Here is a 26,700-nt window from a genome sequence, read left to right on the forward strand (position 1 = left end):
AAAAAATAAGTAAGCAGTTTTTAGTAGCAATGTCAGATTCTAAGATGCATAATGCAATCCTTGTCCTTTTCTTTTTTTGTACAAAGTATTAATATTGATTTTTTTTTATGCTTCACGTAGCTTTCGGATATAAATTTATTTATGCTATTATGGTTTGTGTAAATTATTTATATATTTTCACTTTCCTAAGCACATCAACCCATATTTAACCTCCCACCCCAACCCCCAACACCCCACTTCGTGTCTCTCTCCGCTGATCTCTGCAAAATAACAATCAAAGGCATGTCTCATCCTAATAATCTTGGAAATTCAATCTTCCATTCTTGAAAAAATTACCTTATTCAATAATACCCAATTAAGTTTGGTGCCAAATGTTAGCATAACTTTGTGGGTACCTTAAAAAGTAGAAAGGAAAAACTTGCCCCTTTTGATTCTTGGTTTTTGATTCTTATAATTAGTTCAAGATACTATATGAACCTATACACTGCTGCTTGTATGTGGCATAGGATAATTGGTTATTCTTTTATTGTTAAAAAGGAAATATTGCTCTTTTATTTCTTTGTGTTTTAAAATCTTGAATTTTTACCTGTTGTGTTGGAATTATTGGGGGAACAGAGACAATGGGGAATCTGTTCTGCTGTGTACAAGTTGACCAATCCACAGTAGCTATTAAGGAGAGATTTGGCAAGTTTGATGATGTGCTTGAGCCTGGATGTCATTTCTTGCCATGGTGTATAGGGAGCCAGGTAGCTGGTTACCTAACTTTAAGGCTGCAACAGCTTGATGTACGCTGTGAAACCAAGTCAAAGGTGCGTAAATTAATGTGATTTGGTGTAAACACTCGATGTAGATGGAGTTTTATTATCAAAGGTGTTAGCTTGTTTTGATTACTAGTTGTTTTTTCCAACTAGATCTATGACGTTTCATTAGTTCAGTATCATAAAATGGAGAGGAAGTTCTCCACTCTGCAACCCAGGGGTCGATGCAACTCTTAGTTACTGGGTTCATATGAACCACTAGTTTTAATGTGAAGTGTAAATTTATGTGAAAAAATTCATCAAAAATTGCAACAAATAGTAGATATGAACTCATTACTTGAAAAATATGATGGGTTAGATGTTCAACTCATAATAGCATATGCTTGAATCAACATTTTTCCCTTAATTCTTGTGGATGATTAGTTCATATTACAACATGATGGAAAATACTGTTAAACTGTGTGGTTGAAAGTTCGAGTCACCAAGTGAACAAAGTTGGGAAAGGCCATTGTTGGCTCTTAGGTAGATGATTGTGTGTGGGGGGGGGGAGGGGGGGGGGGTGAAATTTACCCTAACAAAACAAAAGGTAACAGATTATTGAAACTATTAGTGCAAAGATGATGTTATGTTATAAATTTGTCTTGTCTTGATTATTTCCTTGTTTCGGCCTTTGAACCCTGCAACCTAGTGGTTGAAGGATGGAGGGGTTCTACTACTATAAAAAGCTTTGTGCTTGTCTTGTCATATCTTTCTCCTGCATCATGTTTACTGGCGTGAAGAGGTATTCAAGAGCACAACCAACTAATTCATTTAACTTGGATTTCAGTAGATTATGTCCAGATAATTGATATGGCCACAGAATCGAAGATAGTTCTTGCTAAACTGCACTTGTAGCACGCGTTTGTTTGTCCTTGTGAACATCTATGTTCTGATTTTCAATCAAATGAAAGGACATCATGTAAACCACCATAATAAATCATGATATTCTAATAGGGGATATCTCACTGTGCTCAATGACAGTAATCTACAGCACGACCTTTTCCTTTGTCATGATTTAACTGGTAAAACATTTCATTTGTCGTGCAGGATAATGTATTTGTAACTGTTGTTGCTTCTATACAATATCGTGCTCTGGCTGATAAAGCTACTGATGCCTTTTACAAGCTTAGTAATACTCGATCCCAGATCCAAGCCTATGTGTTTGATGGTATGAATATACAAATCTCTTAGATTCTTTTTTCTCATGACGCAACATAAAAAATGGTTATATCTAAAGTTTCTGCATACTGCAATTGCATGAGCACAATGTTTGACGTTCTTTTTTTGAACTTATTATTTCCTCCCAAATAATGATGGCCTCTCTCATGACTGTACAGTAATCAGGGCGAGTGTTCCAAAGATAAATCTGGATGATGTCTTTGAGCAGAAGAATCAAATTGCTAAAGCAGTGGAGGATGAACTTGAAAAGGTAATTCATTCCCATCATTTACGGTGCTATACAAGTGACAAGCAATGATGATTATTGTACTCATCTTCCTTTGTATGATATGTAGGCAATGTCTGCTTACGGGTATGAGATTGTTCAGACACTCATAGTTGATATAGAGCCGGATGAACACGTTAAGCGAGCTATGAATGAAATCAATGCAGGTATCATGTATAACCTCTCTTTAGCTGGTCCAATGCAGGCAACACCTCATTTCTCTCTATCTAATAGCAGTAATTCATCACATGGGAAAGTTCTCTGGTGATTTATAAATGACTTGCTGATAAAATTAGGTGTGATCAGTCTGTGAACCTACAAAGATAGCTGATAAACCATGGCTTGTCTTTTTCCTTTGGGAGAATCAAATACTTAGCTTATGTATATCTCAAGTTTGCTCATATTCTCATGTGAAACATGAGAGCATGAGCAAGCTTAGTCTTTCGTTATTCGTATGACCCCACCTCACAGGTTTCAGTAGCCCCTAAAGTGCATCATGATTCTATTTTCAAAAAAGGCCATCTCTTGTGGTTCTCAAGAAAAGATTTCCTTGTTAGGAGAATAAATTCCATTATAGCTAGATTCTGTTGCTACATTGGACTCTGTCAAGCAATTCGTTTCAATTATCCAGAATCTAGCTGGTCACAAGTAATTCTTAAAGCTTTAACCTAACTGTTGGTTTACATCCAACTCTGCCAGCTGCAAGGTTGAGAGTAGCCGCCAATGAGAAAGCAGAAGCTGAAAAAATTGTCCAGATTAAACGAGCTGAAGGTGATGCTGAGGCAAAGTACCTGGCAGGACTAGGGGTTGCTAGACAACGCCAGGCCATTGTTGATGGTTTAAGGGACAGTGTTCTTGGATTTTCGGTTAATGTACCTGGAACTACTGCCAAGGACGTCTTGGACATGGTCCTCATAACGCAGTATTTTGACACCATGAAGGAAATTGGTGCCAGCTCCAAATCATCAGCAGTCTTTATACCACATGGACCTGGTGCTGTGAGTGACATTGCAGGGCAGATTCGACAAGGATTACTCCAGGGTTCAGCTGTCGAGCAACAAAATCTTTTATAAATGTGTTTCACAGTGTCTCGTGTGGTTCTGTTTTGCAAGTAATATTTCTTGATTTGATTATGATGGCCACTATTGTTCTTTGCATATATGTGTTGCTAATGTTATCACATGCAACTATTTAAGTCGAAGGTTTGTTGTCTTATAGTCAGTTCTATGTATTGTTTCATTGACATATTACTACATACCAAAAAAGTTATTTCACTTTTGTGAGAATCTTGTGTGAGCTGTACTTGCACCTCTTTGGCTATAATATAATATACATGCAAGCTCCTAATGCCACTCAGTTTTCACCATACACAAATGATACAATGGAACACAACTGCAACGCCTAGAATGGCACCCAGAGAATTAAATAGAACACATTTTTTTCCTGAGGTATTGCCTCATCTTCTAAGTGCATTGTAAACATCAATTGCTCAGCAGAATCCAGAACAGCATATAGCATTGTATGAGCTTTATTTGACCGACCAAGCCATTATATGAAAGAGTCAACAGTTTCTGAGCTGTAAACATGGACCAAAGTATTCAAAAATTGGCTGTTGATTATGACAAAATCTCAAGCATAGCCTCTCAAGGTCATAGAATCAATATAGGGCACCACCCATCATTTTCAAAAATGGTGAATAAGAATGTACGAACTTAGAACAAGGATGCATAGGTTCAAGCAACCACCTAAATTTATTTTTACAGTGCAAAAAACACTACAGAACAAGTCTTCAAATTGCAGTAATGCCTCATGTCTATGGATTAAAGATGAAAAGCCTATGGCTTGAGAGCCAAAGCAAGTCCAAACTTGGCACCCTTGTCAACAGATTTAGTGTCCACTTCTCCTGAAACTGTGAAAAGGGACTTTGGACGCCACTCATGTTGAAGCAGAGCACTGGCCTTGCCAAAGTTGTTAATCCTTGCCTTCACACTGGTCAAAGGATCCAATCGGTGCTGAGTACCCACGGTGATGATGTTCTCATTGGTGGAGAAGCTGTGATTCACCTCAGCCCCAACAGCGGTACTTGTAAGAGGGCTCACTGTGTGGTAGTATGATGCAGTCAGATTGTCTCCCTTGTTATTCCTGAGTTGTCATAGAGCATGCACATCAAAAAACTAACATACAACTTGAATGCCTAACTTGATATATAAAACATGTTGAATTTCAAGTGAACACATGCTAAAGTAAGGTACACCACTCACAGATTCAAAGAAGCAACAAGGTCGGCATTTGTGAAGCTCAAACCAGCATTGCATTTGGTGAAATCTCCAGTCTTGGTGTCAAAGGATACATCAGTTCCAAGAGCAACAATGTTGGTACCCACTACACCAGAAAAGTTAACAATAGGGTTTGCTGTCAACCCTACGCTAGTGCATATCCCAGCATAGTCATGTAGATATTGAACTTCCAACTGTCAAGACCAATACAAAATTAGAACAAGCAGAAGTAGTACACAATTTGACATTTTCTTCTTCTAATAGACACATTTGATGCCATATGATATTGCTATTTACCTTTCCAGACCTTTGGTCAGGAACTCTGAAGCTTAAAATTGTCTTCAACCCAGGAGCAGCTTCATCAACGGTAATGGTGGTGAAAAGCTAGCATAAATACACCATTAAGTCAGATCAACTACTTTGTTATAATAAATATCACAAGAAGAAAAATACAACTATGTTATGCTTAAATGATACATCTAACCAGTGAAGAATGAAGAATGAAACAGTATATGAAAGCTAATATACAATTTATCAAATACTGTTCTGCATATACTCTGGTCAGTGAACCTAACGTCCAAACTGCTAGAGCCCAATTTTTTGGTTACCAATACCAAGGTTGAATGAATCATTCCACCTGGCAACAGCAGAAGTGGAGTTTGGCACAGGTTGAAGGCAAGAAGGAATTCCACTTTAGAAAGGAAAAGGGAAAATTCAAAACAAAGGACCCAGTCTCAAGGGGCAAGCTTCCCAGTGTCCAAGAAGTTGACAAACAAAATAAAGGCAAAACTTAAAATGCAAAGAAGAAAAACTAGGAGAATGTCGTATGCAAAAGTGAGTGAAATTACAAAAATGATAAACGAGCATATTGCAGTACTCACATTGGAGTTTGTGTCTACTTTAATGTCTGTTGTAACATTCTTGTTCTTCAGCTGAGTGTTAACATCAGCCAAAAACAGATCACCTTTCTTCGATCCTGATGAAGTAATAACCTGCAGAAGGACATGGAAGATTATCTTACAATACAATTCTAACAACAAGCCAATAAGAAACACTGCAGCAGAGATTTATATAAGTAATCACAGGGCAGTACACTAAGAAATCAAAAAGACTTGTGTTATTACAAAAATGGTAAAGATAGCAAACAGCCTGAAGCAAATAATTGTCATTATTAACTTTCTGTCAATCCATAAAAATTAGGTTAAATCCCCAATCTAAAAGCTGCACAAGCATATAAAACAGGTAAATGCATCATAAGGTGTGTTCCCAACAACTACACCAATGGAACCAACTGTGACGACTTCTATATGCACTAAACCATCCACAAATCTAATGTCTAAGTGTAGATACAACATACTAGCAGTACTACCATCGTCCCAGGCCGAACACACAGATGTTAATGACTTAATGAGTCAAATTATCAAATGTATGTTTATGAAGTTGAAATGGAATAATTAAATGAAGTTAATTATTAAAGGTATGAGATTACTATTCGTGCAATAGTTACAAATGAACGGCCACAATCGATGAATTACAGAATACACAAAGATGCATAAATAACAGTATAAATCAAAGGAGTTAAATCAGCAAAAAATAAACAGATCGGCATGAAATTAGAGGAGAAACTCACAACTCCGGTGGGAGAGTAGGTGGTGATAGAGAACTTGTGGTCACTCTGGTAGTCCTTGTACAACAGATCTGATTATTCAATTAAACACAAAAAATTAACAACGGAAACAGTCAAAAACACAAAAACCAAATCAACACTGCATTTTATCTCATAAACAAAAAAACTCTAAATCAATAACACAAAACACAATCATTTGCACATTTACATTATCATAAAATACACACATGTAGCTGTTTAATCGTGAGAAATCAACAGAAAATACAAAGAGAGAGAGAGCAGTACCTCTAGCCTTCTTTCCGATTTCAGTGTAAAGTCCAGGACCCTTCCCCATGGTTGAAGCTCAAATTCGGAGTAAGAAGAAGAAGAAGAAGAAGAGAATGAAAGGAAGCTCTAGTAGTTGTAGAGCAGCAGTGTGTTTTTTGTGTATATAAATGCTGCAATGCCCTAATTTTTTGGTCTCTTTTTGAACGGTGTGCTATTAAGAACGGGTGATCTCGACCGTAGATTTGTGGCTTGCAAAGGGGTGTACCACGCTTAGGACCGTCGATTTTCTACATCGAGATGCCAACTCAGAACGTATGAGGACGGTTTTTTTGATGAAATATCAACAATTTAATTTTTCCATATAATGTCTGCTGCAATTAAAATTCATTAAATTTGAAGTTTGGTTTAGATCTTTTTAATTATAAATCTTGTTCGACATTTTATAGTGTTTTATAAAGGTACGAATGTAGTTAACAAGTTAGATGAAATGTAACAAATTTTGATCTTATAAAATCTCTAATTTTATAGTAAATAATATGTGATGGAATATTTTAATAGATTACTTTATTTATTTTAATTTGTATGGCATACTTTTTTTTAGTATGTTTCAACACGAATATTTCTTTATCTTTTTATTAATTTTTTAATTTCAAATTTCCACGTTATATATTCAAGATCACAAGATTAAAATGTATTTGGATACATATGACATACTTTAAATTTAAGATCACAAGATTTTAAAAAAAATACTTTTTAAATTTGTATCAAATCAAAATAGATCAAACAAATTAAAACGGAGAATAAATAATAAGCAAGACAAAGAATATGATATATATGGAAAATAATCCTAAGATTTCCATACACTCGATTGGGTGGTGGGTACTTTTTTTCCAATTTTTTTGTTATTTTTAAATTTATTTCATCTAGTATCGAATAAGTTAATAAAGATACGAAAAGCTGGATTGTCCACCGAGAAAGTGTTTTTTAAAAAATACAAAAGGAGAGAATAAAGTCTATTTTTGCTATTAGTCTAGACCAAGCAAATAATTTTGACCAAAATTATGTACTACTACTTGATATTGTCTACTGCAGTCTGTTTGTGCTTAATTTATGCATTAAATTTTTGCAAATCAAATTGATCAACATCTGAGAGTTGCTAAGTTACAAAAATCCTTCCATTAGCATATTGACTAATACTTTTAAGAATTACGCCAAGCTTTAATTAAGAGAAAAAAATATACCATTAGATACACATCAAGTGCAACAATGTTGGATGCACATCAGGTGTACATGTATCTAGTTAAGAGTTCATGTATCTGAGTTAAGATTATATGCATCTATGAGAAAAATTTCAGATCCTTAAAGAAACGGAGAAATTTGAATTTTTTAACTTTTTTTTGGATTAATATAAGACATACTCCACAATCATGATTTGTTCTTAAATTCGTGTGTTTCAATTACATTTCATATTTAGATACACATAATTATATGTGCGTTTACTATGTATCCGAGATACATGATTTTGAATAAAATGTATGAAATTGATAGTTGATACATCGAATTAATAATATATACATATAAAAGATACATGAAATTAAATTAGATCATATAAATAGATACATGAAATTAATATTATATCATATAAATAGATACATGAAATTAATATTAGACTCATATAACATATACACAAAATTAATATTAGATACTTCTATGATACATATGAATGTACTTGTATGATACTCATGTATATAAGTGTTTAGTTTGTTGGATACATCATATATTGATAATAGATACATCAAATTAATGAATTTTATTATTTTAAGAGTAATAAAATGAAATTAATCAAATTGCATGACCGAGATATACATGTTTTTGTCTTTTATTAATAATATTAACGAATTTATTATTTCAAATAATAATAAAATGAAATTAATTAAACATAGATACACTCCTTGATTTCCGCCTTATATTAAGGAAATCAGTTACAACCTATTAATTTAAACAAATAAAATACGTATCTCAATTTAAAATTCGGCAGATACATGTATCTCACAGATTTAAACTCATGTATCCTAAGTATGAAATATGGTAGAGGAAGTAATATCTAAAACTATCGGGAATCTAAGTAATTAGGACTTAAACTAGTGGGATTTATGTAGTTTGCCCTTAAAATTCTCAGTTAAAATTCTGAAAATTCCTTACCTTATTTACTGAATTATTGTTGGCGTCTTTTTAAAATGGCATAATACATTAAAGGCATAATACATAAATATGCCCTTAAACTTTGCCTCATTTTATATTTATGTGCTCCAACTTTGAGTGTACACAAGTAGACACTTAAACTTGTATAAAATTGAACAAATAAACACACACATCCTATGTGGCATCCTACGTGGCAATTTGCATCCTACGTGATATCCTATGTGTATTATGCCACATAGGACTCATGTGTCTACTTGTTCAACTTTATACAAGTTTAAGTGTCTATTTGTGCACACCCAAAGTTGGAGGGTATAAATGTGAAATAAGACCAAGTTACAGGGCCTATTTATATATTATGCCTACATTAAACATGACCATTAACTTGGCTTCAACTGTCAATTATGACTTTTAACTTTGGTGTGCATAAGTAGACACTTACATTTGTATAAAATTGAGTAAATAGACACGTTCGTCATACATGGCACCCACATGACAATTTTGTGTCTTACATGACGTCCTACGTGTATTATGTCATGTAGGACACGTGTGTCTACTTGTTCAATTTTATACAAATTTAAGTGTCTACTTGTGCACACTCAAAATTGGAGGACAGAGTTGTCTGTTGAAACCAAATTAAAGGTCATGTTTATGTATTATGTTTAAAATTATAATGACTTTTTTTTGTCACAACTCACATCACATGGATGCCTCAGTGGAGCACTACTATGATAAAGGAAAAATATGTGAAGAAAATGGTCACTTTTCCATTGTTTTGGAACAATATTTCGCAGAGAGAGTGTTTATGAACTTAGGCCAAACGTCTATTATACAATAAATTAACTTTGGCCAACCTTCAACATATTGTACACCCTTCCTTCAATGTATCATTTATGAACTGTTGCACTTGTTATGCCAAAACATCTATTATAAAATAAGATATTCGTCGATTATTGAAGTAGAAAATTACAATTTAAAAGTATAAATAAAAACATCGGAAGTATTTCATCAAAGACCATAAGTAATTTAGTGGTAAATTGTTCAATGTCATGGTAAAAATACATTGGATTGATTCCAAGTTGCTACATTTCTTTAATATATATTTTCTAAAAAAAACAGCGAGTCCCTATGATTTTTTAAATATTTTTATACCAATTTTTCAATTGATATTTACAAATTCAAGATAATCGACCCATATCCTTAGTTTTTTATTTCCTTAAACCAGCCAATCATTTTCTGACAGTCTATAGTAAAAAAAATCTAAGTCATTCGTTAGTTTTGACCTTCAATTTTCGACCCATTTTTAGTAGTCACAGGTGAAAAGAAAAATAAAGATTCAATCACACCCCTTAGTAATACATTAATTAGTTAAAAATTAATTCAAATTTCCAAGTATTTGGTCAACAATCATTGTGTTATAACATCTTCGGACCAGAGTTAAGTAAGGAAACTATTGTTAATGGTTCACTTCACTAAATAATGGTTATGCGCGTCTTGCGATAATTCTACGTCAAACATTAAGACAAATACTACTATATAAACCACATTTTAGCAGCATCCAAAGATAGACTTTAAACTTTTCTCTGTTAAGACAGAGTATTAACTAAAATTTTAAAAAAATAAAATTGTGGTTGGAGGGTCCAAACCTTAATGAGCCAGTAGTTCGACCCTGCCCAAACCACCAATAAACAAAATAAAATAAAATAATGAACAATCAACCTAAGATGACGCATTCCCTCTTTGTTATATTTTTTGTATTTGGTGCAATAATTCCTGCCTTCAATGCTCATATTGGAGATTTTGATGAAGTGTGGAGGAGGAGAGCCGAGGAAGCCATGAAGTTCACTCTCCAAACATATGAGAGCGAACCTGCCAATATCACATTAGCATTTAACCAGAAAACTCGCGAGTATGTCAATTTAATTCCCTCTCTCTCTTGCTTGTGCTTTTTCTAACACTTTGTTAATTTGTGATGAATCTGTTTTCTATGTGTTTTAATTTGAAGAGTTTTACGAATTAGAAAACAATAGCAAAAAGCATAATTATATATTTACAAAAGCTGATTTTTGTGGTTGAGTTAGCCCAAGGTCAGTTTTCTTATCGTTAATTTGTTATGTTGCTATGATTTGTTCTGTTTATGCAGTTCTGTGAAGGAATTAAGTGCAGTAGTATCCAAGAATGAAACAAGAAGGGAGCTAGGAACCAAAAAATACGAAGGGCCTTGCACGGTCACAAATCCAATTGATAAGTGCTGGAGATGTGACCCAAATTGGGCTGACAACAGGAAGAAGCTAGTAGAATGTTCTATGGGCTTTGGGTACAAGACCACAGGCGGGAGGGACGGCAAATATTACGTCGTCTCAGACTCATCAGATGATTATACCACTCCAAAACCCGGAACCCTCCGTCATGCTGTTATCCAAAAGGAGCCATTGTGGATCATTTTTGACAGAAACATGAAGATCAAGCTTCACCAGGAACTTATCATGCAGGGTGACAAAACTATCGATGGTCGTGGTGCTACTGTTCACATTACTGGCGGTGCTAGTACGTACCTATTGACTTGTCTGACCATCTCATTTAAAAACATAACTGATAGAGATCAATCACATTTCTTTTCCACTTATTTATATTTATATGTCTGAACAGGTATTATGATTCAGTACACGAAAAACGTGATCATCCACGGATTACACATTCACGATATAGTCGAAGGGAATGGTGGCATGGTTAGAGATGCAGTGGACCACATTGGTTTCCGAACAAAGAGTGACGGAGATGGTATTTCAATATTTGGTTCGTCTAATATTTGGATCGATCATATGTCGATGGAGAATTGTTACGATGGGATCATTGATGCTGTGGAGGGATCCACTGGTATCACCATATCTAATGGCCATTACACAGATCATAATGAAGTTATGTTGTTTGGTGCAAGTGATAGTTCTTCAATTGATCAAAAAATGCAAATTACACTAGCATTCAATCATTTTGGGAAGAGATTGGTACAGAGGATGCCTAGATGCAGATGGGGATACATTCATGTTGTCAATAATGATTATACTCATTGGAATATGTATGCTATTGGTGGTAGTAAAAATCCCACCATCATTAGCCAGGGTAATCGTTTCATCGCTCCTCCTGATATCTTCAAGAAGCAGGTACACTTTCCCCTTTTCTTTTGCTTGTTCATTTTCAAACTTTTGGTCCATACCACTAATAAGTCGGAGTGAAATGATCCTACATTTATAAATCAAAGATTTCAATCAGGTGTAAGAATAGAGAATCTCTTGGTAGCCATTTGAACTAACACCATATATAATCGAAACACCTAGTAATTTTTGTTGAATGTACATAAACCAGATTACAAAGAGGGAGTACTCCCCAGAATCAGTATGGATGCAGTGGACATGGAGATCAGAGGGAGATTTATATATGAATGGAGCATACTTTGTTCAAGCTGGTGATCCTGATTGGTCAAAGAAACATCAAAATCTTTACGATGGCATTGCAGCTGCACCAGCAGATCAAGTCACATGGATGACAAGGTTTGCAGGGGCACTTAATTGCAAGGTGGGAAAGGCTTGTTAGAAAACATTATACAAAAAATAAATTTCTTACACTCACCCCCATGGGATCATATATAATCTTGTTGTTGTTCTAATTATTTTTTTATATTTTTGTACTTGTACATAATCGAGACCCTCACAATTTTGAGTTTTATTAGTTTTGTATACAATGTTTCGATTATGGAAAAGAAATCCCTTTTTTTACTTAATCTACCAGTTTGTTCTATACTCAGTAGCTTAGCTTGTGACATCATGCCTTCAATTTTTACATATTAATAATGTTTTAAGAATTTTTATTAGCTCTATAAATGATAAAATCCAAGTATCAAAACCAAATTATTATAAATTCTATTGAACTTTCACATATCATGAATGAATTGATTTGTCGAGTATCAAAGTGAATAAATTGGATATTAAGCTTTCAAACATCAGATATACATATTTTTAAATTTGTGGACTGCCAAACCTAACTTTGGGTATAAATAATCAAAACGTTTGGACTGCATCAATATGACAATTTCATACATACATGGTTGAAGTTGTACGTGGACAAGCCCAACTTCAAATCCATATATACCTGAAATTATTAAAATAATTAAAACAGAAAAGAAAAGAAATTTTGTACAAGTGTCCCAATTTATTGCTTAAAACTATAACAAACTAACCATTTTCAGTGGTCCCTTTATTACTATCCCTACTCTCAAATGTCCTTTATTTTGATCATACGATTGAGATTTGATAAAAAAAAGAATGGCATAAATGTGCTGAGGTGGAACTTTATATATGTGTGTACTTCAATAATGTGAATCTCCAATTGAACACATTTGCTTTACTTTGCCTTCTCCATTAATATCGCATGAAGAAGAATCAGAAGAGTTTGAATTAGGCAAGTTAGACATACCATTCTCAACAGAGTCATCCCGATAAGTAGCTACGGCAGTCGGCAAATCCTTCTTAAGTGGATTATTTTTCATTTAAAAACTTATTTAACCCTTTAAAAGATGAGTAACTTTGAGTCTTTAATTCTCAACAATTACTTGTTCTAAAATAAAGTTATAAACGTGTAAAACTTAATTATATTAAGAACAATATTTAGATAAAAACTTTAAAGGCTTAAGAGCCTTATATTTCATTAAAATAATGGTATTAGGGATAAGGAATAATAATTTTGAAGTAAAATATAGGATTATTTTATTATGTATTTGATTAGGGATATCAATTAGTCCCAAAAACATTTATCCCACAATTTATACTAGTACTTATCCAACTTTGTCTATCCCATTTTCCGTACCGAACTGTTATTTACAGTTTTGATGATTTGACAAACATAGGGACCTTGTAAGGGGACTTGATCCTTACACCACTATTCGTACAATTGACAGCTGGAAAAAGTACGCAAGTTTGGTGAGGTTGGTGCACGGTCTTCAAGCTTGGCAGAAACCTCGGCCAATAGCATGGCCTTGCAGGTTGTGTCTATTCTTAATAAGGTCAACCTTCAAATTTCAATAGACACAACCTTAATTTTTGCATCTTGAAAATTCTCAAGAACAAAAGCAAAAACTCCCCCTTTCAAGAAGTATTTTCCTCAAGAGCAACAGGGACCTGATAGAGCTGCTGGTGTCTTAGTTGTCTTAGGTTTTTACTTCCGTGCTTATGTTGTAAATCTATTCCTGAGCTATTTTGTTTGTTTCAATCAAAAGTCTAAGTCAGCTAAAGTTAGCTGGTTTAGTGGGCAACATTGTTGCTGCTTAGTCAAAATTCTAACTCATCTAGAAGTAGGTGGTTTAGTGGGCAACTGTGGGTTGCTTAGTAAAGTCTAAGTTATCTAGGTTTGGGTAGCTTAGTGGGCAATAGAGTTATTGCTTAGTTGCTCTCTTTGTAGTATGGTTGCTACATTGAGGGGGAAGAGATTTAGAGGTAAATTCCTAGGTTGCAAGCAGTTGTAATTTGAATTGTTGCTCTATTTGAAAGAAATAGAGTTTGGGTTGAAAAGCCTGTGAGGACATGTTGTGGTTTTCACCGCCCTTGAGCAAGGGGGTTTCCACGTAAAGTGCTTGTGTTGCTTTACTTACTGCTTGTGCTTGCATTATTGTTCTTACTGTGTCAAGGAACCTAATCCATTGACTGTTAGTGGACGCATATATCTTATCGCGAACAACCCCTAAAGGCTTAAATATGAAGATATTCGATACGAAAAAGTTAAAAGCTGAAAATATTAAGTATTACCATTGGATAGGGTTAGTTGGGGTACCCGGGTAAAAGGTGATCGATGATGTGGCTTACCACGTTGGACTTGTCCCGGGCCACCGGTTCGCCAAATTAACCCGTGCGGGATCAGTCCGGACCGAAAACTGGTCCGGATCAAATTCAATTTCTGATGGTAAATATTTTTTTAAAAATAACAGACCGAACCGTCCAAACACTTGGACTATCAAATGTTCCTCCCTTAACGTGTGACGTAATAATGAATTACTAAAAAGTCGTAATTGTGGTGATTATTACTTAAAAGTAAATGAAATTAGAAGGATAATTGAACTCATGACTTGATTTTGTTTATTGGAATAAAAACTAAATCATTTAGATTTTAGAATCAGTCAATAGTCAATACCATAACACTTTTTTTCTTGTTTCTGTTCATTTCACTAGGCGTATATATTTTCTATTTTTAGTAGTTTCCTTTCTAACACTTGTCTTAAAGACACATCACTAGCTCTCTACTAATCCACAAATTTGATAAATGATCCACCTTAATTGTCGTTCCTTATTTCAAGCTACGAAGCCAAATGGTCAGAAAAATCAGTATTTAAAGCACCCTTTGTTAATATAAACGAATCGTGAATAATAATAAATCATAATGTTATAGGGAACATCTTGAGTTTGGTCTACGAAGATCAGTCATCAGCCCTACGAACATTACCAAGGCCAAACTCTAATAACTTCCCCCAAAAAAAAGAGAAAAAAAAGAGGGAGAAAACAAAAAAAATAAAATGGAAATGTCGAAAACAAGAACCAATGTGGCTCTTGTTGTGTTGTTGGTAACTTGTTTGACTGTAGGGGCAGCAGTTGCAGCAGACAACAGCACAAGAAGGCACTTGGCCAAAAAATACAAAGGACCATGTATGGCCACTAATCTTATTGACAAATGCTGGAGATGCGACCCTCATTGGGCTGATCATCGCCAAAAATATGCTGATTGTGCAATGGGCTTCGGCAGCAAGGCCATTGGTGGTAAAGGTGGACGTGTTTACGTTGTCACAGATAACTCTGACAAGGACGTTGAGAATCCTACACCTGGTATATATGCATGTATTAAATAGTTTGTATAACATATATGAGTGACATGCATGGACTCACATGCATTATTTTGATTTTGATTGTAATAGGTACTCTTAGGCACGCGGTGATCCAAAAAGAGCCCTTGTGGATCATATTCGAAAGACATATGCATATTAAGCTAAAGAGGGAACTACTGATGCAAAGCCACAAAACAATCGATGGGCGTGGATTCAACATTCATATCGAAAAAGGAGCTGGACTTAAGATGCAAAGTGTGAACAACATTATCATCACTAATCTTCACGTTCACAACATTGGAATAACTCCAGGGGGTATGATCAGGGATTCAGTAGACCATGTTGGCATAAGAAGTGAGGATGAAGGTGATGGCATCAGTCTCTTCGCGGCAACCGATGTCTGGATTGACCACGTATCCATGTCACGCGCCACGGATGGACTCATTGATGCCGTCCAAGGATCAACCGGTATCACCATCTCCAACTGTCATTTCACCGATCACGATAAAGCAATGTTGTTTGGTGCTAATGATAATCACGTCGAAGACAAGAAAATGCAAATTACCTTGGCCTATAACCATTTCGGTAAAAGATTAGATCAAAGGATGCCTAGGGTCAGATTCGGATTCTTCCATATTGTCAACAATGATTACACCCATTGGATGAGGTAACGTTTTAGTGTATTTTACCATACAAATTCAAAAAGGCAAGCTAGTCATACAACTAAAACTATTTCTTTTCTTTTTTTTAAATAGGTACGCTATTGGTGGAAACAGTGGAGCAACAATTATTAGTCAAGGTAACCGTTTTATCGCACAAGCGAGTCTTTTGATTAAAGAAGTGACACATAGGGAAAAAGCAGAAGAATCAGAATGGAAGAATTGGACTTGGCTATCCATAGATGACGATATGCAAAATGGTGCGTTTTTTAGAACATCTGGTGATCAAGATGCACTAAGCAAATTAAAGAATTTAAATTTGATACCAGCAGAGCCATCATACAAAGTTGGAATTCTTACAAAGTTTGCAGGATCACTTTCTTGCACCGCAGGACGTCCGTGCTAGATCTTCGTATATCAAAAATATATGTTTCATTTTATTTATTTATTTTTATTTGTTTTTGTTTCGAAATAAACTCTAGCTTACCCCAATTTTACCAAAAAAAAAAAAAAAAATTAAAAAAAAAAAGATATGTCCCATACAGAGATCAACTCTGTTTTCTTTTTGTCATTTATTTTGAGGAAGAGTTTGAGGTGGTCAAGAGGATTATCTGCAACGTATTTTAATTTGTTAGGTAGAATTAAGTTTATAATAAAGTTACGTTTTTGTTTCTTCTTATTAATATCTATACTATTTTAATTTCTCTTCATGGATCATATATCGCTAGCTTCAATCTCTTATTTATTTATTTAATACATTTCCAACTATTACTGCGTGCAATCTAATATGTACTGTAGCATTAAATTAAAAGTATCATAAGTAAGTTTAAATGAGCTTAAGTTATTTCGAGTTTATTAACTTGATCCAATAGATTGAACCCGAAAAATGATCCATTTGAATGTAAAATGTAATCAAACAGGTCAAGATGCAAGCCGAATTCAAATGTTCATATCAAATTTGAAGATTGGGTATAATGAAATTTCGAAGAACTTAAACTATTATATTTTTTTAAACGAATTATGTTAGCTTTCACATTTATTTTTTCAAAAAAAAAAACAACATAAAAATTGAGGAGAGGTTGTCATGTTAGAGGGGAATATTTATATCTATATATTCAATTAATTTTGATTCAAAGAAATTTTGGACCAATTAAATCATGACATGTCTATTGATTGGACCTGCTTGGTCACTCAGATTTAATCTAATCCCCATAAATATTTGCCTTCTCTAACTTTTTTTTAATCACGTGGAGCATGTATAAATGGAATAATAAAATCGTATGCATCAATCAAACTCACTACTTGTTCTAATTTTTTTTTTTTGTAACATGATTTTTCCTAACTTTGTTTGTGGGACTTTGTTCTCTTTTTTCTCGAAAATGACTTTTTACCAGGTGTTCCTTCACATAATCAGTGTGACTTCATTTTGGATTATCCTCTTTTCCCTTCCTTATTTATTGAGCGAAAAAATAGCTTATAAAAACATGACTCATCTAACCTACTGATATTTGGGCAAGCTAGTAATTCACCCTTGCTTTTGATATTTGGTCTTTCTGTCAAAGTAATTATAGCCGCTAGCTAAATATTAAAAAAATGTGCACTAATTATGTATAAAATTTGTATATATACATTAATATACAAAAAAGGGGCCATTATTTTGATGGACGGGTATATAGAATAAAAAATTATTTATTAATTCATCACATCTTGACATGTTTAAATTCAGTTTGTTTAAAAGTTGTGTTGATTTGGGTTAAATATATTAACCTAAACTTAAACCATGGGAAGCCTTGTAAATAGTTAAAACAAACTTTGTTCGATGTGTTACTTCTTCTACCGGTCATACCTTGCCAATGAAATCTCCATGGGAAAATACCTTTGGTAAAACAGATTTTGCGATAGATCTAACTTTGACAAGAACTCTTTCTTTGGGGGTATGAAAATGAGTTTTGCATTTTTTGTTATATATGTGATGAAATGAATGGTAGTTATGGTGGTGTTTTGAAGATGGAAATGAATGTATATTTGGTGTATATTCATTATATGTCCTATGTATCATTTTATGTGTATTAACTGTACATACAATGACATGCACACGACACACAAGTACATAAAATGACATATAAATAGTGTATATTAGTATTATATATGTCTGTATATTATGCGTAAATCCATATATATCATCATGTGTAATATGTTATGCCAACTAGGGGTGTACGAAACCGAACCGCAAATCGAACCAAACCGCGAATCGAGTCAAATAGAAAAAAAACCCGACTAGTGGTTTGGTTTGGTATTGAAAAAAAAAAACCCGACTATATTTGGTTTGGTTTGGTTTTAACTAAAAAAACCAACCCGAGACCAAACCAACCCGACATTATATATATAATTTTAAAATTTTATTTTATACATAAAAATGTTTATTAATATATAATTTATATATTTTTCTTAATCTTTCTCACAATTTTATGTTTAATATTAGTGGACTTTGGGCTACATTGTACTTGAGCCCACATGTTATTTTTAGGAATAAACAAAAGCCCAAATAAATTATACAATTCAACTATCCCTATATAATATTCTCTATCTCATTTAACAAAGGTCATTAGGTCAACAACTCTTCACCTTCAAAGGCTTAGTCACTGTTAGGTTTTACTCCTTAGCTATTAGGGCATATATTGAGCTCGTCTTTTGGATTTTAGTTCAAATCATCATCAACTCATCTTAATCTGGGTAAGTAATTGCTACTAACTCGTTTTTAGATTTTTTTCTTGTATTGCCATTGTCAACAACATCACAATTTTGGGCAGTTGAATCATATATATAAACCTAAAAATTATACATCTTGGTGTCCATATCTATGGTGTGTTAAGCTTAGCAACAAGATGATGATAAATTTTATGTATATAAGTTTCACTTATTTCTCTCTTTACTTATGTTGTTTTAATGCAATGAAAAAGAGGCAAGTGTTCGACTCATTGCTTTTGGTTCCATTTGTATGGAGGTTTTTGTACTGTAAACATCGTGATGGTCCGCAGAGATAAGGAAAAACAAGTGATAGAGATAAAAATTTAAGAGACTATTAGATTTTGATAGCAATAGCCAGTAATATACATCAAACTTTTCTAACCAAATATTTTGTACTATATTTGTATCTGTTTTGGTTTCAAAGTGAAATATACTTCTAAGTCTTGTGCACAATACTTGAATGGAAGTCTTGTTGAAACACAATCTTGTATCAGAATACTAATAACTATTGTTATGTATGTGCAACAACTTTCTATTTGGATGGAAACAACACCTTTTGTAACGATTGTAAAGGTGATTAATAATATTCCTTCAACTATGTCGACAATATCTCAACAACAAGGCAAAGTAACTCCACGTCGACGCATACCTCCTAAGAAGCAAAAAAGAGCAGCTCCTCCGGTCGCTCTTAACTCTGGAACTACAAGTAGAGAAACATCTCAAATTTGGGATCATTTCTCCAAGTTTATTGCTAAAGGAGGTAAATGTAGGGCAAAATGTAATTATTGTACTAAAACATTTGCTGCCGACGGTGTCAATGGGACAACTACATTATGGAATCATTTAACTGTGAAATGTCTTAAGTCTCCATTTAAGTCCGATAAGTGGTAAACAACATTAAAACCTATTAAAAGAGGTTGGCCAGAAGGTGGTTCCACTGAAAAATGGGTATTTAATATGGATGAAATTAAGAGAGCAATGATGAGCAACCGTTTAGAGCTGCTGAGGGAGAAGGATTCAAAAAATTAATGGCTAAAGCCTTTCCAAATTTTGAAGTACCTTCTCGTGTAACTGTTGCTCGACATTGTCTAAGGATTTATCAAGAAGAGAAAGAAAAGCTTAAGGAGCTTATAACAAACCAACGTGTTTGTCTTACCAATGATACATGGACGTCAATCCAAAATTATACTTATATGGTCGTCACTGCACATTGGATTGATGATCAATGGAATCTACAAAAGAGAATTCTTAATTTTTTTCAAACACCAGATCATAAAGGTGAGACTATTGCCAATGGAATTGAGGATTGCTTATTAGGTTGGGGCATTGAGAACTTGTTTACAGTGACCTTAGATAATGCAATCGCAAATGATGCTGCCATTAAGAGTTTAAAGGGGCGTATTGAAGATTGAAAAGGGGTAATGCTTGAAAATTAGTTTTTACATGTTAGATGTAATGCTCACATTTTAAACTTGATTGTAAAAGAGGGGCTGAATGAACAAATTGAGCCTATTTCTCATATAAGAAGTGCTATAAAATATGTCAGGTCTTCTTCTTCTTCAAGATTTGCTACTTTTAAGTTCGTTGTTGAGAAAGTTAAGATTGACACCCGTGGTCTTGTAAGTCTGGATGTTGAGACTAGATGGAACTTGACATACACAATGTTGGATAAAACTTTGAAATTTGAAAAAGCTTTTGCAATAATGTATGTAATGACCAGAATTATCAAAAGCAATGTCGAGAAATAGGTACAACAACAAAAAATCCATCAACAGATGATTGGAAGAATGTGAAAGCTTTTGTGAAGTTTCTTAATATTTTCTATCATGCAACTTTAAAATTTTCGGGCAGCTTATATTCTACTTCTCACTCTTTCTTTCATGATTTTTTCAATCTCCGAAATGATATTGTCAAGTATACTAAACATGATGATCTCATTTTGGTTGATATGGCAACAAGAATGAAATCCAAGATGGATAAATAATGGGGTAAGTTTGAGAGTATGAATATGTTATTGATGATTGTTGTTGTGTTGGATCCTAGATACAAGATGCAATATGTAGAGTATATTTTTTCTATTGCATATGGCTCTTTGATGGGAAGATTAAAGTCTCAAGATGTGAGAGATGTTTTGAATCTCTTATATAATCACTACAATTGTTCTTGCAATCTCAGTGGGAGAAACATATGAATAAAGAGGGATTTGCTGTAAAAAAATATGATCTGGAAATATATTTGAAAGATGATGTAGTGAAGATCAATGATTTTAATATTTTGAGTTGGTGGAAAGTTTCGTCCTGTAGATACCCAATTGTTGCGAAAATTGCTAGGGATATCCTTTCTATTCCTATTTCTACCGTTGCATCTGAGTCAGCTTTTAGTACAGGTGGCCGAATTCTTGATAGTTATCGAAGTTCTTTATCTCCAAAAATGGTAGAAACGCTTATTTGCACTCAACAATGGCTACAATCGCCTTCTAAAGAATGCAAGCTTGAAGATATATTAGAGGAAGTCCAGAAAATTGACGAAATTGAAGAAGGTAACTTTATATATTCTAATTGTTATTAAAAATGATTCTGCTTTTGAATTTTATTTAGTATTCAATTTGTTTCAGTTCTTTCAGAATACCCCGACTCACCTTTGAGGATTGATTAGCCAGTTGATGTACTTTAATTTCACTACATGGAACAAAGGTATTAGTTCATTCTTTTGTGATTGCTAATTACCTAATTACTTTTGCTTTAAATAGTAATAAGAACTAAGGACTAAACATCAACTTAGTTAATCCATTGCTAATCAACTTAATTGATTTGTATTGTCTACTTTGCAGATGCAGGCTATGATTTTTGGAAAATATGTATAGAAGATCTCACTTCAGAAATGTTTTGTTCCTCTAGGTACAAGGTCCTAGGTTGTAAGTAATGATGGTGTAGAATTTAAAGATTTGAATGTAAATAACTCGTATTAACTTTTGACGACAATATTTTGACTATGCAAAAATTGTTTAAGCGACTATGTTACTTTCATGAATTTCTCTAATGTATAATGAATCACTCTTGATTATTGATATTATTTTATGATTTGTCCAAAATAGTAATAGTAGTAATTTTTTGAGAATTTGTGTTCCAAATAGAATGGAGAATTGCCTATTGAACTCATGGGCTTCCAATGCCAAAAGAAACTACCGAATGCTTTTCTAGGATGAAAAATCATGTTAGTGTTCAATGTTTTTTTAAAATCACTGAAAGAACACAAGCTCTTTAGTCTTTATAAAAAACCCGAGAAAACCCGAATAACCCAAGAAAATCGAATCACCCAAAAAAACCCGAGATTGAAAAAATCCGACTATTATTGGTTTGGTTTGGTTTATATATATTTTAACCCGATACAGATGGTTTGGTTTGATTTTTAAAAAACCTGAACCAACCCGGTGATGTACACCCCTAATGCCAACTATATAGCCTATATATATTATAGGCCAAATATTATAAAAGTTGTAAGTACTATTTTCAATTAAACTTTGTTTTGATGTGAAATTAAACAGGGAGAAAGAGTGCAGGCAGCTATAATCAAATGACATATGAACAATTTTGATTCCAACCAAACCCATCTAGAGGAAAACAAACTTCTATATTGAAACTTCAGGCATGTGTTTCCGGAAATTTGAATTGTAGAGTTAAAACTTCAAGTCTGCGTCCTGATGTTTGAACTTTAGAATTCATGAAACTTTAGGCTTATGTGGGATGAAGTGAAAGACAAAAACCTTGCATGTATTCCACAATCCTACATACAACGACAGAGATTCGGAAATTCATGAAGAAATGATTTAAAAAGTTGTAGATATATAAAAAAAGAAATATGTCATCTTTCACTTTCTAATATCGAGTCTGATAATACCGTTTACTTCTGCTCCTCCTATATTTAATTTGGAGGAAGATGTTATCATCAAGTAACCATCTCAAAAAATAATTCACTAAATCTAGAAGGCCCTTCCCATTCTCTCTAATTTATTATGTCCTCATGCAATTCACAAAGTATTGGTCATTGGGCATAGGTATTCAAGTCTAATCAATCTTCTCAAATAACTTTGAGATGGTTTAGAGTATCTGCCATTAAATCATGAGTTTTCAGCAGAAATTTTCAATTGTACGTCTAGAAGCAAAATCATTAATTATACTATGGTACATCTCTAGCCAATTAAAGTTCTATACATAATAATATCAAAAGCATATGTTTTCTAAAATTAATTCATGCACTATTAAACTTAAGAGCTACAATACAGAGCAACATTGTTCGAAAGCTCTTGTTAGGACTTTAATGATCCCTATCCAGTAGTGTACATCTTAACTTTCTATTCCCTAAATAATAGTAATCCTTGATTAATACTGAATCAAAGTTCAATTTGTAATCAACAACAATAGTTTTTAATACTAATTTTACAAGCACATATCACTAATAGAAACAATCCAAATTACATGCATACAGTTCAGTGTCTATATGTAGACAATAAAAAATCGGAAGAAAAAACTTGTACCATGACATGAATTTGGGAAAGGTTTATAACATCATGCTTATGTTGGTCCTTAATTAATTACTGAAAGTAACAATGAACTTACTGTATACAAATCGGTAAACACAGTCTTCAGACTTCACGTTATCGAGTCCGTGTGCGCTTGTTGAAAATGTGAATTTTGTTGTCCCTATTGTTTCTCTCTTTACCTTGAAACAAAGAGGAAAGATAAATACATTAGACAAATTTTAAATCAAATATAGAGAAATTAATGACATAAATAAGAGCGAAAAAACACAATATAGAGAATGAGGCGAAGCAGCTTCCATCGCTTGAAGCTTCTGATGAGGGAGAGAGTTGCAGTGCTGCGGTTAGGATGGGACACGTTTCATTAGATCTGAAAAGACTAAAATGCCCTTAAATAAGAATTTTATACCATTAAACTGACATGTTGATACACTGTTTTAACTCACATTTCTATAAAGGTCTTGTTAAAGTGTATGTATTGACTTTTGATAACTTACTAAACAAAAACACTATGGCCAATTCTGCCCCAAATCACCCAGACATATGATCCCCACGACCCCCTGATCCACCGGAACCACCTGACAATGATAGTTCCATGATGGAAGATGAACAAAGACCGCAGACTTCAAAGAAATGCTGACGGATAGGCAAAATGACCCGAATTGTACATACAGTACGCACAAGTACCAAGCAATCGTAGATGCGGCAAATTGCTCCCAAAATAATGAAATTGTTCTAACTAAAGAGGAAAAGAGCATACTTTATCAACCATGGTGCCTGTCATAATCATCAAACTGTTCGGGAAAAGGCTAACACACGTCTACCTAAAGAACAAACTAACAGACACATGGAAACTTGCTGAGCCCCTAACTCTGATTGATCTAGGGTGGGATTATCACATCGTCAAAATCAGTCAAGTGCAAAGTATGCACTAAATACTCCATGAAGGGCCCTGGTTCGTTGCTGGGAATTTCCTATCAGTTAAAAGATGGGAGCCAAACTTTGTCCCTAACAGTCAACGCTAACACATACAACCATATGGGCTAGGTTACCGCAGTTGCCAACTGAATTCTAGACAAAAACATACTTGAAAAAGTTGGACAAAAGCTAGGGGCACTACTAAGGATTGACACATGTACTTCGGCTACGCTCAGAGGACGATATGCACAAATTTGCTTCCAAGTACCAATTGAGGTACCGGTCAAAACCGAGGTAATAATTGGGGGACACAAGCAAAAAGTAATTTACGAGGGGAGGGAATCATGTGCACGGGTTGTGGAAGAATTGGCCATACACTAAAGAGATTCATAGAGGCAGATAAAAGAGATAAGAACCCCCTCACCCCACCGTTGACTAAAGTAGTGGAAAAGGCAGACAACTGGGAGGTCGTATCCTTCCCCAAAATAAAGAATACAACCTCGGGAAGGGACTCCACAGACACGCGAAAGAACCAACCAATGCAGGAACAACGATAGGCAAGGGCTTACGACCCTTACTCGGTAAGTTTCTAAACACTACCGCTCTAACTCAGACACCCGGAGATGGTGGAGGCAAGAATATGAAAAAACGGTAATAATGAGTGTGGGCCAGGGATAATTACTCCCACAACTACCTCTCCAGCTGTTAAGAGTAATGGGGCTGACACACCTAAACTTTTTACAATGCTTAATGAAGATAAACAAAAATTAAAAAAAGATAATTACTACGAATTAAATGCTAATGTTAAAAGCGGGCCTTAGAACTTAGCTACTAACCACCCCATCCCCTTCCCCAATGCTCCGATGAACTCAAATACCACTATTACGTACTCTAAGAGTAATTATCACACTACTGCGAGTGACAAGATTGTCGAAGTCGCATCACCCATCCATCACATTAACACTACCACTATGGAAATTGACACCCCCTTAAGAGAAGCCAAGGAAAGTTTCCAAGAAGCTAGTCCCCACAAAAATGGCAAACAACCAGATACCTCCCTAAGACCCCCACAATGCACCACTGATTTTCACGACAACGCCAATGCCTCCATGTCACACCCCAGCATCATGGTTGAAAATGGCACTACAGGACAAACAATTCTCCTTTCAAGTCACGATCGTGGGACAACCAGTAACGCTGATCATGCAAGATTCGGCATACCTTGCCCAAATCATCAAGGAGGGGGTAGATTAAACGATACCGAAGCTGGGGCTACAAGTATGGATGCAGACTTTGAGGGATATTCACATGTGGGGAACATAAACGTAGTGACAATAGAGAAACTCGGTGTGTTGATGGCCAACGCGTTCCAGAGCCTACCTCTTTTTCCTTCTCTTTCATACCTGACCAGCTCTCAGAACCTCACCTTCATACCCAGAATACCACAAGAGGTTCTGAATACACGATACTCCCAGACACCACAAGGAGAGGGGAGAAACGGGGACACACGCATAGAAGAGCTCTCAGTCCTAGAACTGATAAGAACAAACAACCAGGAGTTGGAGGAAATTTTGACAAATCTTGGAGAGCAAAATACAGTGACTTGCACCTTGGAAGCTCCCTTCCTAAAGGAGTTCGAAGAACATATCAACATGGCGTTAATAGCACAATGCCCACAAGAACTGAAGGGCTGCTCGATAAAGCTGAGGAATGAGAAGGACTCGACCCCAGCAGCGGCGGCATTAATCCCCACTGGAAACCCCAATCAGAAATACCAGACGTAGATGGGGAAAGGCTTGCAGGGGCAAGAACCACAACAAGAACCGATGATGAACCTAATCATATGGAATGCAAGGGGGGCGAATAACGCCAGCTTCAGACGACAATGCGAGGCTATGGTGAAGCTCCATAAGTCTGCAATGCTTGTGCTATTGGAGACAAAAATGACTGAGCACATTAATTTAGCAGAGACTCTTAAGTTCGTCTCCCAGATTCAATCTATAGCAAATGGAACTGCATGATGTATTGCTATCATGTGGAAAGAGGACCTTCTGAAGCTCGACAACCTCTCTATTACCCCCCAAGGAATTCACGTCATCATCAAGGTGCTCCTAACTTTCCTGCTTGGTATTTTTCTGCTATCTACGCTAGCACTGATTTCAATACTAGAAACCTGCTCTAGAATGATCTCTGTAACCTCTCCAAATCCATTAACGGTGAGTGGCTCATTAGTGGAGATTTCAATGAAATCCTCCATGCCAATGAAAAACTAAGAGGAAATAGCATTAACAATAACAGAGCTAGTCTTTTCTGGAATTGCCTTAATCAATGCAAAATGATAGACTTAGGGTTCAAAGGCTGTAAGT

General features: G+C 34.8%; 4 protein-coding genes across 4 annotated transcripts; 3 read left to right on the top strand and 1 right to left on the bottom strand.

Moving 5' to 3' along the window:
• The first annotated feature begins 343 nt into the window (after window positions 1-343).
• On the top strand, window positions 344-3,393 carry LOC125836701 (hypersensitive-induced response protein 1-like). The gene is made up of 5 exons (XM_049515915.1): window positions 344-809; window positions 1,845-1,965; window positions 2,135-2,226; window positions 2,312-2,408; window positions 2,941-3,393. Exons 1-5 carry the CDS (start codon window positions 621-623, stop codon window positions 3,312-3,314), a joined length of 873 nt encoding a protein of 290 aa, XP_049371872.1. The 5' UTR covers window positions 344-620; the 3' UTR covers window positions 3,315-3,393.
• A 445-nt stretch (window positions 3,394-3,838) lies between these two features.
• On the bottom strand, window positions 3,839-6,580 carry LOC125836702 (mitochondrial outer membrane protein porin of 34 kDa). Its single transcript, XM_049515916.1, has 6 exons — window positions 6,430-6,580; window positions 6,148-6,215; window positions 5,399-5,509; window positions 4,815-4,901; window positions 4,503-4,711; window positions 3,839-4,383 (listed from the first exon to the last, which is right to left on the bottom strand). Exons 1-6 carry the CDS (start codon window positions 6,476-6,478, stop codon window positions 4,077-4,079), a joined length of 831 nt encoding a protein of 276 aa, XP_049371873.1. The 5' UTR covers window positions 6,479-6,580; the 3' UTR covers window positions 3,839-4,076.
• A 3,655-nt stretch (window positions 6,581-10,235) lies between these two features.
• On the top strand, window positions 10,236-12,223 carry LOC125836699 (probable pectate lyase P59). The gene is made up of 4 exons (XM_049515912.1): window positions 10,236-10,519; window positions 10,754-11,157; window positions 11,260-11,771; window positions 11,974-12,223. The coding sequence occupies exons 1-4, from the start codon at window positions 10,317-10,319 to the stop codon at window positions 12,199-12,201; spliced, it is 1,347 nt and encodes a 448-aa protein (XP_049371869.1). The 5' UTR covers window positions 10,236-10,316; the 3' UTR covers window positions 12,202-12,223.
• A 2,808-nt stretch (window positions 12,224-15,031) lies between these two features.
• On the top strand, window positions 15,032-16,543 carry LOC125836705 (pectate lyase-like). The gene is made up of 3 exons (XM_049515919.1): window positions 15,032-15,473; window positions 15,563-16,139; window positions 16,228-16,543. Exons 1-3 carry the CDS (start codon window positions 15,167-15,169, stop codon window positions 16,535-16,537), a joined length of 1,194 nt encoding a protein of 397 aa, XP_049371876.1. The 5' UTR covers window positions 15,032-15,166; the 3' UTR covers window positions 16,538-16,543.
• Window positions 16,544-26,700: the final 10,157 nt, after the last annotated feature.

Source organism: Solanum verrucosum, unplaced genomic scaffold (assembly GCF_900185275.1).
Source record: "Solanum verrucosum unplaced genomic scaffold, falcon-dt-bn FXZP01000278.1, whole genome shotgun sequence".
Classification (NCBI taxonomy): Eukaryota; Viridiplantae; Streptophyta; class Magnoliopsida; order Solanales; family Solanaceae; genus Solanum; species Solanum verrucosum.

What these genes read in the sequence shown, in the direction of transcription:
- LOC125836699 (XM_049515912.1), top strand. Translation starts at nt 10,317, where the DNA reads ATGAACAATCAACCTAAGATGACGCATTCCCTCTTTGTTATATTTTTT. An exon ending in TCACATTACTGGCGGTGCTA is followed by an intron (nt 11,158 to 11,259) that starts GTACGTACCTAT and finishes ATGTCTGAACAG; the next exon opens with GTATTATGATTCAGTACACG. An exon ending in CTGATATCTTCAAGAAGCAG is followed by an intron (nt 11,772 to 11,973) that starts GTACACTTTCCC and finishes TACATAAACCAG; the next exon opens with ATTACAAAGAGGGAGTACTC.
- LOC125836701 (XM_049515915.1), top strand. Translation starts at nt 621, where the DNA reads ATGGGGAATCTGTTCTGCTGTGTACAAGTTGACCAATCCACAGTAGCT. An exon ending in GCTGTGAAACCAAGTCAAAG is followed by an intron (nt 810 to 1,844) that starts GTGCGTAAATTA and finishes TTTGTCGTGCAG; the next exon opens with GATAATGTATTTGTAACTGT. An exon ending in TATGAATGAAATCAATGCAG is followed by an intron (nt 2,409 to 2,940) that starts GTATCATGTATA and finishes CAACTCTGCCAG; the next exon opens with CTGCAAGGTTGAGAGTAGCC.
- LOC125836702 (XM_049515916.1), bottom strand. Translation starts at nt 6,478, where the DNA reads ATGGGGAAGGGTCCTGGACTTTACACTGAAATCGGAAAGAAGGCTAGA. An exon ending in AAGTAGACACAAACTCCAAT is followed by an intron (nt 4,902 to 5,398) that starts GTGAGTACTGCA and finishes TATTTATGCTAG; the next exon opens with CTTTTCACCACCATTACCGT. An exon ending in CTTGTTGCTTCTTTGAATCT is followed by an intron (nt 4,384 to 4,502) that starts GTGAGTGGTGTA and finishes ATGACAACTCAG; the next exon opens with GAATAACAAGGGAGACAATC.
- LOC125836705 (XM_049515919.1), top strand. Translation starts at nt 15,167, where the DNA reads ATGGAAATGTCGAAAACAAGAACCAATGTGGCTCTTGTTGTGTTGTTG. An exon ending in CGTTGAGAATCCTACACCTG is followed by an intron (nt 15,474 to 15,562) that starts GTATATATGCAT and finishes TGATTGTAATAG; the next exon opens with GTACTCTTAGGCACGCGGTG. An exon ending in GATTACACCCATTGGATGAG is followed by an intron (nt 16,140 to 16,227) that starts GTAACGTTTTAG and finishes TTTTTTAAATAG; the next exon opens with GTACGCTATTGGTGGAAACA.